The 16459-nt window shown below is 38.9% G+C and overlaps 1 protein-coding gene across 2 annotated transcripts in view; it reads left to right on the top strand.

The window, feature by feature from the left end:
- LOC106085051 (uncharacterized) overlaps positions 1 to 11309 on the top strand; it is a 32617-nt gene extending 21308 nt beyond the window's left edge. For both annotated transcript variants that reach the window (XM_013249070.2, XM_059364215.1), the window contains exons 2-3: positions 9954 to 10949; positions 11025 to 11309. In XM_013249070.2, coding sequence (XP_013104524.2) covers positions 9986 to 10949; positions 11025 to 11191 — 1131 coding nt within the window. In that variant the 5' untranslated portion in view covers positions 9954 to 9985 and the 3' untranslated portion in view covers positions 11192 to 11309. The remainder of the gene's footprint in view (positions 1 to 9953; positions 10950 to 11024) is intronic.
- Positions 11310 to 16459: the final 5150 nt, after the last annotated feature.

A 16459-nucleotide genomic window follows, 5' to 3' on the forward strand; every position in this document is an offset into this window, starting at 1 on the left:
GCGCCGTCCTGTTGGAACCACATGCCCTCCAAGTCCATATCATCCAATTGGGGCCAAAAATATTCTGTTATCATTGATTATCACGGAAGAAATACGGCCCAATGACGCCGCCGGCCCATAAACCGCAACAAACCGTAATTTTTTCGGGATGCAATGATGACTCATAACGCATATTTTGCTTATTGACGAAGCCATTCAGCCAGAAATGAGCCTCATCGCTGAAGATGATTTTTCGATGAAAATCCGAATCATTTTAAAGTTGTTGCTCAGCCCAATTCACGAACATACGACGTTTGTAGTGGTCAAACGGTTTCAGTTCTTGTGTCAATTTGATCTTGTAAGGATGTAGGCCTAGATCGCAAAATTCTGAACTGAAGTCTCAGCGGCAGCGATATTTTCGCTCTTAACGTTGAGGTCCCTGCTCAGGCTCGTTGTTGGCTCCTATATCTTTCCATCATGCAATGGCAAACCTTACTAAAGAGAAATGTCAAAAGAGTTGCAAAAAATATGGCGTCGTAAGCTGTCCCTATCAGCCTACTTTTGTAGCGTCCCTGATGAAAAACCCGTTATTATAGAGTTTATATTTATAGAACTATCAGTGGTTGTGGGATTGTATAAAATTGAAGGATTCTAGGAAATCAAATAGTCTAATTAGAGAATCGGTTTATATGGGCGCTGTATCTTTTGCACGCTATTGTGATAACGACAAACTGACGAATATGGCTAAATCGACTTTGAACATGTGTTCTTGATAGAATTGATTATTGACATTTCAATGTAGTTCCAACGCAATGGATAGATTTATATGCACCCATTCAGATCCAAACTGTAAAATGCGCTTTCTAAGGTTTTTATACCCACCACCGAAGGATGGGAGCATATTCATTTTGTTATTTCGTTTGCAACACATCGAAATATCTATTTCCGACCCTATAAAGTATATATATTCTTGATCAGCGGAAAAATCTAAGACGATATAGACATGTCCATCCGTCTGTCTGTTGAAATCACGCTACAGTCTTTAAAAATAGAGAAATTGAGCTGAAACTTTGCATAGATTCTTTTTTTGTCCAATAAGCAGGTCAAGTTCGAAGATGGGCTATATCGGACTATATGTAGATATAGCCCCCATATAGACGGATCCGGCGATTTAGGGTCTTAGGCCCATAAAAGCAACATTTATTATCCGATTTAGCTGAAATTTGGGATAGTGAGTTGCGTTAGGCCCTTCCACATCCTTCTTCAATTTGACCCAGATCGGTCCAGATTTGGATATAGCTGCCATATAGACCGATCTCTCGATTTAAGGTTTTGAGTCCATAAAAGGCGCATTAATTATCCGATGTCGCCGAAATTTGGGATAGTGAGTTGCGTTAGGCCCTTCGACATCCTTCTTCAATTTGGCTCAGATCGGTCCAGATTTGGATATAGCGGCCATATAGACCGATCTCTCGATTTAAGGTTTTGGACCATAAAATGCGCATTTAGACCGATATCTCGATTTAATGTCTTGGCCCCATAAAAGGCACATTTATAATCCGATTTTATTAGGCTTTTCGACATCCGTGTCGTATTTGGTTCTGATCGGATAAAAAAGTCCAATATTTATACCCTACACCACTACTGTGGTACAGGGTTTTATAACTTAGTGAATTAGTTCGTAACACCCAAAAGGAAGAGAGATAGACCCATTGATAAGTTTACCGATCGACTCAGAATCACATACTGATTCGATTTAGCTATGTCGTCTGTCTGTCTGTCTGTCCGTCTGTCCATGTTAATTTGTGTACAAACTACAGGTCGCAATTTTCATCCGATCGTCTTCATATTTGGTATGTGGATGTTTTTCGGCCTAGATTTGGATATAGTTCCCATATATATGTTCGTCCGATTTGCAGTAATACAGCAATAAAATGGTCATTTGTCAATCGATTCTCTCGAAATTTGGCAGGAAGGATTTTCTTATGATTCCCCATTATAACTGGCAAATTTTATGGAAATCAGTTCAGATTTGGATATAGTTCCCATATATGTGTTCGTCCAATTTGCAGCAATACTGCAATAAAATTGTCATTTGTTGAGCGATTATCTTGAAATTTGGTAGGAAGGATTTTCTTATGACTGCCCATTATAACTGGCGAATTTCATGGAAATCGGTTCAGATTTGGATATAGCTCCCATATATATGTTCGTTCGATTTGCAGTAATACAGCAATAAAATGGTCATTTGTTGACCGATTTTCTTGAAATTTGGTAGGAGGGATTTTTTTATGACCCTCAATTTTACTGGTGCATTTTATAGAAATCGGTTCAGATTTGGATATAGCTCCCATATATATGTTCGTCCGATTTGTAGTAATACAGCAATAAAATGGTCATTAGTTAACCGATTCCCTCAAAATGAAGGATTTTCTTATGACTCTCGATATTACTGGTGAATTTCATAGAAATCTGTTCAGATTTAGGTATAGCTCACATAAATATAAATAGTCCGATTTTCACTCCTAGACCCACTGCAAGCGCATTTATAGACCAATCTTCCCAAAAGTTTGTGCAACGCTTCCCTCGACGAATTCCACAATATCCATAAAGTTTGATCGAAATCGGTGCGGATTTAGCTCCCGTCATTTGTCAACCGTAGTTATTACATTTTGAACATACTTGCTTTGCTCGAAATTTGAGACAGTAATTTTAATAACCTATCTGAATACATCCGCCGAGGTCCATCAAAATTGGTTCAGAACTAGATATAGTCCCACTTTTGGATTTAAAGGGTAGGGTATTATAAAGTCGGCACCGCCTTTCCTTACTGGTTTGTTATACACAATTGATCAATGACTTGTACTTATTAGTATTTGGTCCAAATCGGAACATATTTCGATATAGCTGCTATGGGGCATAAGGTATGCATTTTTCATTGGATTTTGACGAAAGGTGGTTTACATATATACCCGAGGTGGTGGTGGGTATCCAAAGTTCGGCCCGGCCGAACTTGACATCTTTTTACTTGTTTTTTAATCACCCACCTCTACGTATTCCTTGTCCTATCTAATGCATGTTGTAATCGAGTTAGGTTTTGGAAAAAATCATGTAATCATATTTACTTTTTTTAAATTTCAACATAGAGAAATTGATGTAGATCAATTTTTTAGTGAACCGTTTTTGTATATTCACATGTATTTTTCTTTGAAAACGCCATAACACATTCAAAACAAAACAATAAATAATGAGCCCTAACATTTTGTACGGAAATTTTTGAATAATATCTATTCGTGTAAACGTTAAAATTATAAAACAGAAAATATTTTTTTTTTGTAATTTAAATTAGTAACGTAAGATATTTAGAATGAATTGATGTAAAAAGCTAAAAATGGCATTACCAAGGTATACCATACACAATTCTTGTGTTTTTTTATGCATATATATATTTAAAAAAAATCCTTCCATTTTTAAATTTGCCCTCTATTCATTGTTTTCATTTTTGTTTTTTATTTTTTCTTGTGAAGTATTATGTTTTATTTTTTCAATTATTTGTTTTCCTCTGTGTGTAATTTATAAAAATAAATAAAAAGGATAAAGTTTTTTCTGCTACAAACAAACAAAAAAAGAACCAACCTACAAACGGAACAAATGTCCATCACCGTACTTTATTATTCCCTGTAAATCAAATACTTTGTTTAGTTAAAATACAAAACAAGAAATAATAAAATTATTATAACATAGCAATTAATGTAGTAATAGTATTTAATTTAATGAAGCCTACACAAAAAAAGAAACAAAAAACTTTATAAATAAACAGCATATATAGTAAATGGTCATTATTAATTATTAATATTTTGTTATTAACTTCATTTTTTTTTCATGTCACACACACACACGCAAACGTATATATATATAGGATTTAGTTAAAACAGTAAAAAAGCCGTGTGTAATCAAATTGCTCGCTCTATTATTCTTTTACACTGTAATTATTATTTTTTTTACAACTATTTGTATTTAAACAAAATTCCGGCCCGCTCCCTTTTTCGAAAATTCACCGCCCCCCCAAAAAAAAAATCAAGAAACTACCAACCACCTCTACCCCATGAAAAACCGCAAACAAAATACCTATTTAATAAATAAATGTAATTTAAACAAACAACAACAAAATAATCGAAACCCTTTGTGTAATTTATATAAATATAAAATTATTAATAATAGTTATTAAATATAACAAATACTTGTGAGTGGTAATATCATTATTTCCTTTTCTTAAAACAGCAAAAAAAAAACAAAAATTAATTATATTTAAAGAAAAAGAACTAGATTGTAACAATTTTATGTTGCAATAAAATAAAGAAAAAATATTAATTTAAAAAAAATTACGTTTACTTGTTTTGTATTTGAATTATATAGATTACTAGCTGACCCGGGGCCGCTCCACTGCGCCTTCTTTTACTTTATATGGAACAAACGTTTTCTTGGAATATTTATTTTCGACAATTAAAGATAAGTGCCTTTGTCCGAATCCCATATGATCTTTATTGGTCTACGAATTTAAGTTTGGATGTAAGGTGTACTCCATTCTTAAAATACTTTATTTCAGCCCGCTACTCTCATGATATCTGATTTAGGGGTGTTTTCGTGGGTGAGTTGGTCCCCAGGCACTTGGCCCTGAAAAATATCAGCATCGTGCTCTTCTTTCAAAAACCATTTATTTAAACCCTATATCGCCATTGGTTTAGGGAGTTTATACGATGAGGCGTCCCCCAAACACATGGCTCAAAATAAGTTATCAAATTCGTTTTCTAATCTTAAATGCCACATATTGGCATGTTCGAAAACTTTTTACCCTTTGCGGGGTGTTTTGGGGAAGGGGTGAGAGTATATAAGATTCGGCCCAGCCGAACTTAGCACGCTTTTACTTGTTAAATTTATGTAATTGCCCTTCCTGGCATTGGCAATATTGGGGGTGAAATGCTGCTGCTGCAAATATTGTCTTGAAAACGTTTCTAACGAGCATATTGGCACAGCACCTTGCAACGTCTTCAGTATGAGTGTATTATCAAATTCACGTAAGGTCGGAGCACTTCAAACATTGATCACATCTTGCGGAAACCGACCGATTATGCATTCGGTTGTGAGAAGTTTGACCTTGTTCATCAATAAAATGTTCATGGGCAAGATTAGCATTTTCTGTTCTCAAATAACTTTCACATCAGAACCATATTGATAACGTTACGTGGTTGCTCCGGAAGCTTTGGGTGTTGGACGGCCGCCTCGCCGCTCCCTTCAAATTTTGAATTCATGTACGTACCTCTTATCCGGCCACCTAGTAAGAACAATATATTAGTAGATAGACTGTGATCTGACGTTCTCTATGAGTTGGCTGGTTCTTTTATGCAGGTTGGTATTGCAAACTTGCCCATGAACATTCCATTAAGGAACTAGGGCAAACTTCTCACAAATCAACAATTGTTGTCCGATTCAATTTTAAGCTCAATGATAAGGGACCTCCTTTTTGTAGCCGAGTCCGAATGGCGTGCCGAAGAGCGACACCACTTTGGTGTTTTTATATGACAAAGTACCCCACAAATGTCGCCAGCATTAGGAGGGGATAACCACCGCTGAAAATTTTTCTGTTCCTGCCAGGATTCGAACCCAGGCGTTTAGCGTCATTGGCGGACATGTTAACCTCTGCGCTACAGTGACCGCTGGTGATATTGGGATCGGTTTAAACAAATTTTTTTCTAGGATAATTGTTCAAATGACATGGATATCTCCGGCAGTTGCTCTGGATTTTGCCAGAAAGGAAACTATTTTCTCTCGGCCAATTGTATACACAAGTATTCAACTTCAACAGGTCTAAACGTGTTTTATCATAATAACGAGTATATGGCAGTAAGGACACAGGGGACTCCTTAATAGCTGTTGCTTACAAATTGCCTGAAGAACTTTTGACGACACTGCTAAAATCTTACGGATTTTAGAGCAAATATCTTCTCCGTCACCAACCCCTTCATTGCGAAGAGAGAAGACTGCGAGACAGCAGCTCACAAAACACTTTACAAATAAGTCAATTAGTTCGTAAAGAAGGAAACTTGAATTGAAGCATTTGCTACATAGAAAAATATGTTTGCTACTTTAGCAAACAATTGCCGCTATCCTATTAATTTGTGCATAGAACACGGTTTGCACAAATCTTCTTTAATACTTCCTTAAACTTCTGTTTGTTTCAATAAGTTTTTTGGAGTTCCTTTCTTACAATGAACTCCCATAGAAACAGCAAAAACAAACAAATTGCATATCCTGGGGACACTAATAATGCATACTTATTCAGTAGAAAATGGTTGCTTGGCGCACGGCTGTGGTTTAAGAAAAAACTAAGAACAAAAAAATCAAATTTAAATGAAAAGACGTGAGTGTAAACAAAAATATATATTTTGCCATTATCTTAAGGCTAAGGACGCAGGGTTCTGAACGTATTTAAATTGAATGGCAGTTAGAATGAAGTTTGGAACGACATTTATCTTGATTCCCATAACTATTAGCTACTTCAGTACAATCCACAATAAGAAGTTACAAAGACATAACCTTAAACAGCTTTAAATATGTTCCACCTGTCGGAAATTATAAGATATATATGTATTCCTACACTTTAGATCAAATTTTATACCCCCGATTTCCAAAAAAATGCATGGTATCAACTCCCACAAAAGCCTGTACACCCGAAGAGGTAAAGAAAATGGAGAAAGTGTGGAACACAACTTTGAGATAGTCAACAATTTTGTCTATCTCGGCACCGCCGTAAACGAAACAAATTGCCCCTGTTTGGAATTAAAACGAAGAATAATATTGGCTTTACCCGTGTTGTTGTAGGGCTCCAAAGCGTGGGTACTTGAGAAACGAAGGAGGCGGTACTTGAAGTATGTGAGAAAAAAATCCTTCGTAAACTATATGGACCAGTATGCATTAATGGAGAATATAGGTGTAGTATGTACCAGGAGCTGTATGACGATAGTAAAACGCATCAAAATACAACGGTTGCGTTGGCTAGGTTGTCAGAATGGATCAAGAAGCTCCAACAAAGAAGTCTCTTGAAGGCGACCATAATAGAACACGCAAAGGGGGAAGACCAAAATCCCGATGGAGTGGCCAAGTGAAGAGACTCATAATGACACTGGGTATGAGAGTTCAGAGAAGAAGGGCAGAAGATCGTGGTGACTGGAAATTTATTATACGTTCGGCTAAGGAATACATTTTCTGTACACAAAAGAAATTAAAAACAAGTAAAAATGCGTTAAGTTCGGCCGGGTCGAACTTTAGATCCCCACCTCCTCGGGTATATAAGTAAACCACCTTTCGTCAAAATTCGCTAAAAATGCATACCTTATGCCCCATAGTGGCTATATCGAAATATGTTCCGATTTGGACCAAATACTATTGTTAAATTGTGTATAACAAAATATTGATCTTTTTAGTAGCTATATCTAAACATTAGAGCGGCTACTCTAAACCATATACGACACGGATCTCGAAAAGCTCAACATAAATCACTGTCTCAAATTTCAGTGAAATCGGATTATAAATGCGCCTTTTATGGGGCCAAGACTTTAATATCGGTTCATATGACAGCTATATAAAAAACTGGGCCGATCTGAGCCAAATTGAAAAAGAATGTCGAAGAGCTCAACACAACTCACTGTCACAAATTTCGTCGAAATCGGACATTAAATACGCCTTCTATGACCCCAAAACCTTAAATCGAGAGAGCGATCTATACGGCAGCTATATCCAAATCTGGACCGATCCGAGCCAAATTTCGGCGACATCTGACAATAAACGCGCCATAAATCGCGAGATCGGTCTTTATGGCAGCTATATCCAAATCTGAGCCGATCTGGGCCAAATTAAAGAAGGATTTCGAAGGTCCTAACATTTCCATATTTGGATATAGCTACCATATAGACCGATCTCCCGATGAAGGGTCTGAAGACCATAAAAGCTTTACTTATTACCCGATTTCATTTAAAACAGTAAATAGTTTAAGGCTTCCCGACAACTGACCCAAATATTGTTCAGATCGGACTATATTTAGATATAGCTGTCATATAGACCGATCTCCCGTTGAAGGGACTGAAGCCCATGAAAGCTTTATTTATTGGCCAATTTCGCTGAAATTTAAAACAGTGGGTTATTTTATTTTTAGTTATTTTTATTTTAAGGAGTCTGAAGCCAATAAAAGCTTTATTTTATAGGCTTGGAATATTGCGCAGTTTTAAGTCTCCCCACATCCCTCCTAAATATGGTTCAGATCGGACTATATTAAAATATAGCTGTAATATAGACCGATCTGCCGATAAAGGGTCTGAAGCCTATAGAAGCTTTATTTTTTAACCCATTTCGCTAAAATTTGAAACAGTGAGTTTTTCTGAGCCTCATGATATCCGACCTTAATATGGTTCAGATGGGTTTATAATTCGATATATATACCAAAAAGACCAATATTTAGTTCTACAAAATTTAATAGTGACATATATATTAGACCACTCAATGTCCGTGCCGAATTTGGGTGCTTGAGTTATCCAATTTTCACCCGATTGTGACGAAATGGGGTTTACATATATACCCGAGGTGGTTGGTATTCAAAGTTCAGCCCGGCCGAACTTAATGCCTGTTTATACACTCCACCATAGGATGGGGGGTATACTAATTTCGTCATTCTGTTCGTAGCTACTCGAAATATTCGTCTGAGACCCCATAAAGTATATACATTCTTGATCGTCGCGACATTTTATGTCGATCTAGCCATGTCCGTCCGTCCGTCTGTCTGTCGAAAGCACGCTAACTTCCGAAGGAGTAAAGCTAGCCGCTTGAAATTTTGCACAAATACTTCTTATTAGTGTAGGTCAGTTGGTACTGTAAATGGGCCATATCGGTCCATGTTTTTATATAGCTGCCATATAAACCGATCTTGGGTCTTGACTTCTTGGGCCGCTAGAGTGCGCAATTGTTATCCGATTTGAATGAAATTTTGCACGAAGTATTTTGTTATGATATCCAACAACTGTGCCAAGTATATTTCAAATCGGTCCATAACCTGATATAGCTGTCATATAAACCGGTCTTGGGTTTGACTTCTTGAGCTTCTAGAGGGCGCAATTTCTATCCGAATTGGCTGAAATTTTGCATGACGTATTTTATTCTTTCTTTCAACAACTGTGCCAAATAAGGTTCAAATCGGTTCATAACCTGATATAGCTGCCATATAAACCAATCTGGGATCTTGACTTCTTGAGCCTCTAGAGGTCGCAATTATTATCCGATTTTGTACAACGAATCATCATCATACTTGTTTATTATGGTCTGAATCGGTCTATAGCCTGATACAGCTCCCATATAAATCGTTCTCTCTATTTTACTTCTTGAGCCCCCAAAGGGCGGAATTCTTATTCGAATTGGCTGACATTTTACACAGGTCTCCAACATATAACATAATTGTGGTCCAAACCGGACCATCTCTTGATATTGCTCCAATAGCACAGCAAATCTTTTTGCATAAGAAGAGATGCCGGGAAAAGAATTCGACAAATGCGATCCAATGTGGAGGGTATATAAGATTAGGCCCAGCCGAACTTAGCACGCTTTTACTTGTTACTTGTTCGTGTGTATTTGTGATTTATTTCTTTAAATCATTTTTCTCAAAAATGTTTTTCATTATTAAAGGCGCAGAACAGACATATTTAAAGGCGGAGTCCGCAAAAGTATTATCGACCAGGTCTAGAATAAAAAAAAATATTTAATTTTTCCTATTTGCCAAGCTATCTAAGCCGTGTTTTCTTAACCGATTTGATTAAATTGAGGCTTGTAAAAATATACACAAATACAACATTTTAGATTTGTGTTTTTTTTTCTTTCTTTTTAACACAAAACGTATTTTTTTATCAATATTTTTGCTGGAACTTTATTTGTAGATCTACGAAAATTGATCAAATATGAGGAACATATGGGCGTAAATACACACCAAGATGATTACTATGAGAGTCTTTTTCGGAGAACAACGGCCAGCTTTAGAGCCAAACATAATAAAGAAAATATAAAAACGCGAGAAAGAGTTCCAACAAATGAAAATCATTCAACAGCAAAAACTCGGAAACAGTCTCGCCAAGGACCTCAGAGACCCTTGCACGAAAGCAATCGCAGCAATGATCATACAGCAAGATCTGAAACCAACACTGAAAGTCGAGGCTCCAAAGCTGCTTCCAAACAAGAGTATGGCTTTCCCCCGGCAGCTAATACGACCACCATCAAGTCCATGGTTGAGGATATGGTCGCTAAGATTCTGGAGGAAAAGCTTTCCAACTCGACCGGAACTCCAGAGACAATTGCAAGCATGGGCTCGCGACCAATGGCAACAGTGGTACAGGATCTTGTCAACAAAATTTTAAAAGATAAACTTTATGGACAAAACGAATCTTCGCCTGGTTCTAGCAAACCTCTTAATTCAGTAATAGAAGATATAGTTAACGAAAAACTTAAAGAGAAACTTGCAACCTTACAAGCGATGCCTGGAACAGCCGAAAATCAAGTAAATTGGCCCAACTTGCACAAAGACTTGACACAGAATCTTAAAATTTCTAAAGATAAAACAGATGCAAGTAAGACCCTAAACTCCCAAGCTATCTTGACTGAGCTATTGGCGAAAGATGACAAACCCACGTCATCGAATAAGCAACGATCAACTACGGGTCGTAGTCAAACGCCTGAATGGGAAAGGCTAACTGAGAATAACGCTATTAAACGAATGCCAAGGCCAAGAAGTAATTTACCCGAGTGGCGAGGCATTGATAACGAATCCAAAGATCGTCCTTCCACCAGTCAAAGGACGAAACGTTCACAAAGTCCTGGGGCCTCATCAAGCTGTCGTACCAGTTCCAGATCTCTGGCTCCAAAGGGCACTAGTGTTCTGAGTAAGTATAAGAAGCTTTTTCCAGTATGTCTATAATACAACGAGTGTGCGTGATTGTATTTGATTTTCATTGTAGTTCCTCGCTCAGGTTCCCGACCTCGAAAGCCCACTAATTCGGATCCCGTAGCATTGTATCAGTATTATAAAAACGAATGGGACTATTTTCGTCGCTACATTCCAGGAGAGACTAATCATAATCGTTTGCGCTGGCATGTACGTCAACGATTTTTGGATCCAGAATAAAACAAAAGGACTACAAATACAATTATTTTTAAATTTTTTGTAATTGTCAAGTGTGAAAGTTATGTAAAAGTGTATGTCTTACATCATCTTATAAAAGTTGAACTGTGTTTGTTTGTAATTTTGTGAGTTTAAACTGATTTTCATGAAATTTTCGTGGTACATATGTATGTTACTGATGGTCTAAAATGGATATAACCTCCCACTTACAAAAATGTTTAAATGGTTAAAGGCCACCGCTTGGGTTCGAATGCTGGAGAGACCATCAGAAAAAATTTTCTCCTAATGCAGGCAACATTTGTGAGGTACTATGCCATGTAAATCTTCTCTTCAAAGAGATGTCGCACTGCGACACGCCGTTCGGGCTCGGCTTTAGAAAGGAGGCCCCTTATCTCGAGCTTAAATCGGACTGCACTCATTGATATATGAGAAGTTTGCCGCAGTTCCTTAGTGAAATGTTCATGGACAAAATTTGCATTTGCAATATCTTCTATATGGCTATTTTGTGATAATTGTTGCTTAACACTATCCAAGATCACTCCTTAGAAGAAACTTAATCGGAAGTTTCACATTCAAGTGCGTACTGAGGAGGCTCACAGATGTTAGGCACTATATAGACGTGCCATAGGCTCGAAATGAGGCCTGAATCCGAGAATACTCCACTGGCTCTGCAGAAGCGTGATTAAACCAATACTTACTTACGCCACAGTATTTTGGTGGACTGCTATGGAGAAAAAGGGCAACGTTAGGACCATACTGCGGCTATGTGACTTAAGGCGATGGGAGAATGGATTGAGGATGGGAACAGCTCATACCATCGCGGTATAATCGAGGCGACGATAGGAAATCTGAAAGGAAGGAAGAATGGATTGAGGATGGGAGCAGCTCATACCATCGCGGTATAATCGAGGCGACGATAGGAAACCTGAAAGGAAGGGAAGAGGTTTCCGGTCGGATACCTGAGAAGACAGTTGAGGTCGAGAGCGAGGCACTGCTGCCAGCAGCACAGTCTTAGACTGACGGAACCCGAGTATTGCCATCTGGAAGATCATGTTACACGGATGGATCTAAGCCAGAGAACAAAGTGGGCCTGGAGATCTACATTGAGAACCCAAGGACTGGGATCTATTTAAAATTGCCTGACCACAATACGGTTCTACAACAATTCCATGGCAGCCGGTTGTACATACCGGATTGACCCGATGAAGTTCTTCATCGGCAAGGGCTGCCGCCTCAGTGTATAACACACTGCTACAACGGTTCTGCAGGCGGAGATTCGGGCGATCACGGAATGCGTGAGGTGGTGTGGTGTTAACGCAAGGACGTCGAGTATGAACACCTTTACGGATAGTAAATAGTCCATAAGGGCAATAATAACCAGGACGGTAAGATCACGAACTGTCTTGCAGTGTAAGAAGGTTATTAAAGCCTTCTCAGAGGATTGCACAATACGCATCGTTTGGGTGCCTGGCCATAACGGAGTAAGGGGAATGAAAGGGCAGACGATTTGGCAGTGAAGGTCAGACAATTGCGGTCAATAAAGTCCGATTTAAGGGCGTGGAAGACGACATGTGGAACAGCGAAATAGTCAATAGGACGGCAAGGAAAATCGTATAGGGTGATCTGGATTGTGACAGGACAAGGTTATTACTGAAAAGAAATAATAGGAAGATAAGTATAGCTTTTGGTATCCTTACGTTTCACATAGGAATACGAGCTCATTTATGCAAAATCGGTGCGGCAAGTGATAGCGTGTGTAGGGCATGTGTGGAAGATGATGAGACTTTGGAGCAATTCCTATGTCATTCCCTGGCTTTCGCGGCTAAAAGACATCGGTACTTAGGTGGGGACACAATACCAGACATGAACCAACTTAGGGGAATGATATGGAAAACAATTAAGGATTTTGTAAGTAGCACGGAATTCCAAACTTACATTTATCTTTTACGAGGTTAATTTTTAGTTTTTAGAGCGCACAACAAGCCGATTACTGGCTTAGGTGTATGTCCATAGTGGCATGGGGCGGATTAATATCTGCAACCCATTTTCAACCTAACCTATACACTCAGAGAAATAAATTTGCTGATATCAGCAAAAACTCTGCTGAAGAATTAATTTAAACAAGTAAAAACGGCTAGGCCAAATCGGATAAGAATTGCGCCCTCTAGTGGCGCAAGAAGACAAGATGCAAGATCGGTTTATATGGCAACTATACCAAAACATGGACTGATTTGGACCATATTTAGCACAGTTGTTGAAAGTCATACAAATTTTAAAACACACTCCAGAGGCTCAAGAAGTCAAGATCCAAGATCAGCTTTTATGGCAGCTACATCAAAACATGAACCGATATTGTCCATTTAGAATCCCAACCGACCTATCAGACCTTTTTTTAATTTCTATACAACAAAAATTTAAACATTTGCTATGTAAATGTTTAGGAGTACATTTTTTGGTTACAAGCATACAAATGGTTTGCAAATTGCACAAAAATAAATAAACAATTTACACCTTACGCAAAGTAAGGGGGAAAGGAAAAGCTCACAATTTGGCAATTAAAGCCAGAGGACTGCCGTCAATAATCCTGGTTAACCTGAAGCCTTTCGGTTCGACGCAGTCCGAGTTAAGGGTGTGGGCTACGAACGCAGTACATAGACTCGATCGCTGGAGTCTCTTCTTCGCATTGACAACTTCTAATCTCCATAAAACCTGCAGAAGTCCGTCCCTTCCTGTGTCGAGCGCGATGTAAGATTTCTGACCTTGCATTGACTAGTCATAAACCGCAACAACTGTCAGAGGTAAGGCTACCTCCGACCGATATTAAGTAACGACGTTCTGTTCTGTGAAAACTCGTCTACAGTGCAATGGCCAGCCTTTAACACACAACTTCATCTCACGCTGTTTATGCGGTGTTATCGTAGAAACCATCTATTATACCAAAGTGCTCGCACAAAGAATGGTTTACTGATTCAGTAGCATTAACACCACCCATCAGCTATCCGTTACTGGCCAGCTTGTCCTGTGCCACTCCTTGATGGCCCGGGACCTAATAACGGTTTCCAGCTTTTCCAATAATACGAAGAGACTCTTTGCAGCTACTAACCCGTCTCGACCTCACGTGGTCAAAATTCAGAGCCTTCAACGCCGTCTCGGATGTCTAAATATATCAGACGCTCCTGCAATCCCCTCCTTGGCCTTCAGAATCGTGAAAACTTCCGCATGACTTGATCCCTGGAAAACGCACTTTACATGACGTTTTCATAGAAAAAAGTGACGATTTTTTCTCTTAAATTTTGCAAGAATGTTATTTTTCGGTCCATTCCCGTACAATGGCTGTCTTCGGCTCATTTATACTGGCTTATTTTTAAGTCTTTATTGTGCTCTCTAAAATGAGCCAAATAGAAAAGCCGATCGGATTGGCATTGAACAGCCACTGAGTGGACGAAATGATGTGAGGAACATGATTTTTATACCCACCACCGAAGGATGGGGGTATATTCATTTTGTCATTCTGTTTGCAACACATCCTATAAAGTGTATATATTCTTGATCAGCGTAAAAATGTAAGACGATCTAGCCATGTCCGTCCGTCTGTCTATTGAAATCACGCTACAGTCTTTAAAAATAGAGATATTGAGCTGAAACTTTGCACAGACTCTTGTTTTGTTTATAAGCAGGTTAAGTTCGAAGATGGGCTATACCCCATATAGACGGATCCGCTGATTTAGAGTCTTAGGCCCATAAAAGCCATATTTATTATCCGATTTTGCTGAAATTTGGGCCAGTGAGTAGTGTTAGGCCCTTCGACATCCTTCTTTAATTTGGCCAAAATCGGTCGAGATTTGGGTATAGTTGCAATATAGACCGATCTCTCAATTTCAGATGCCAGTGAGTTAAATTAAGCCCCATAAAGGTTTTGGGGCCATAAAAGGCGCATTTATTGTCCGATATCACCGAGACCACGAAGTATGGAATTAAACTTCAAATCACTTTGTCGCCTTAGTTTGTGCGCAATTTCTTATGATTTTTAAGCTCTTGCTCTTTAAGCTCTTGTGGGAGAGCAAGGGCTCGTTTCGGTCCAAAGGACCGATCGCCGCGGAAACAGGGTGGCCATTGGTTATTTAAAGGCGTCAATAACTCGTCTTGTCATATCGAGCATCGTAGGCACTTAGTATTTGTGGTAGAGCCGGTGCCACCCGACCTCTCACTGAGACTCTCCGCTCGATACCGCTGATTGTCCGCGACTGCAATTACAGCTACCCCAGATGGAGCATTCTACTATCTGTAATCTGTGGACGCTTCTCGAGCTTCTCGTGACAGCAATGAACAACACACAGATCAGACCTAAATGTTCCAGATCAGACCTAATGCTCACAGCTAACCCGTGCCGGGACTAAATTTGGCAAAAATAGCAAATATATCATTCTTTATAACAATCAAAAAAAAATGAGAACACATTCACACATACATATGTGCATAAACAACCAAAATAAATATTTCTCAATGGACACTGACCAATCGAATATAATTACGAACAAAATCGATATTGACTCTCGGGATTCGAAAAATTTACAATTCTATTAAAAATTGAAATCTCAAATTCAAATGCCGTGGTTGAACCCCAGGAACCCCTTCTTTGAGGATGGCACGATCCGTGAGAAGGCGAGGCTATAACAGAAAGGAAGTAAGAAGGAGGTCAATATAGCTTGCGGTATCATAACGAGGTTAGGTTTAAGTCGCAGACCTCTTCAAGTCTAGATAAGGCCACATAGTTTTGGAATGCTCACAGCCCCTCTTTGTGGCCATCTATCATTCGTTGCCTTTCGGGCCTGGACCTGTCGCTAGTCGCCACAGATTCCAGTGTCCCTGGAGTGTGTAAGGTAGTCCCTAGTACCGCAAGCTCGTCCGCTTGAGAGTTCCCTGGGATATCTTTGTGGCCCGGCACCCAGAACAGGTGAATTTTGAACTGCTCAGCCATTTCGTTGAGAGCGACAGTCGAGGGGGGTTTTTGTGTTCAGAAATGCGTTCTCCAGGGATTTAATGGCTGCCTGGCTGTCTGAGAAAATATTTATGCCAATCGTCGTAATAACATTATATCTTAGCCAATCCACCACTTCTGTTACTAGGGATATCGTACTTCCAATCGGTTCTATCAGGAATAGCGGTACAGTAATTTTTATCAAAAAGCGGCTCAGGTAGGGTGTAATCCACACTGCCTGGAACATCGGATATTGTATCAAGGATAATACGGTGTCAGTAGCCGCCACATGA

This window comes from Stomoxys calcitrans, chromosome 3 (genome assembly GCF_963082655.1).
Source record: "Stomoxys calcitrans chromosome 3, idStoCalc2.1, whole genome shotgun sequence".
NCBI lineage: Eukaryota > Metazoa > Arthropoda > Insecta > Diptera > Muscidae > Stomoxys > Stomoxys calcitrans.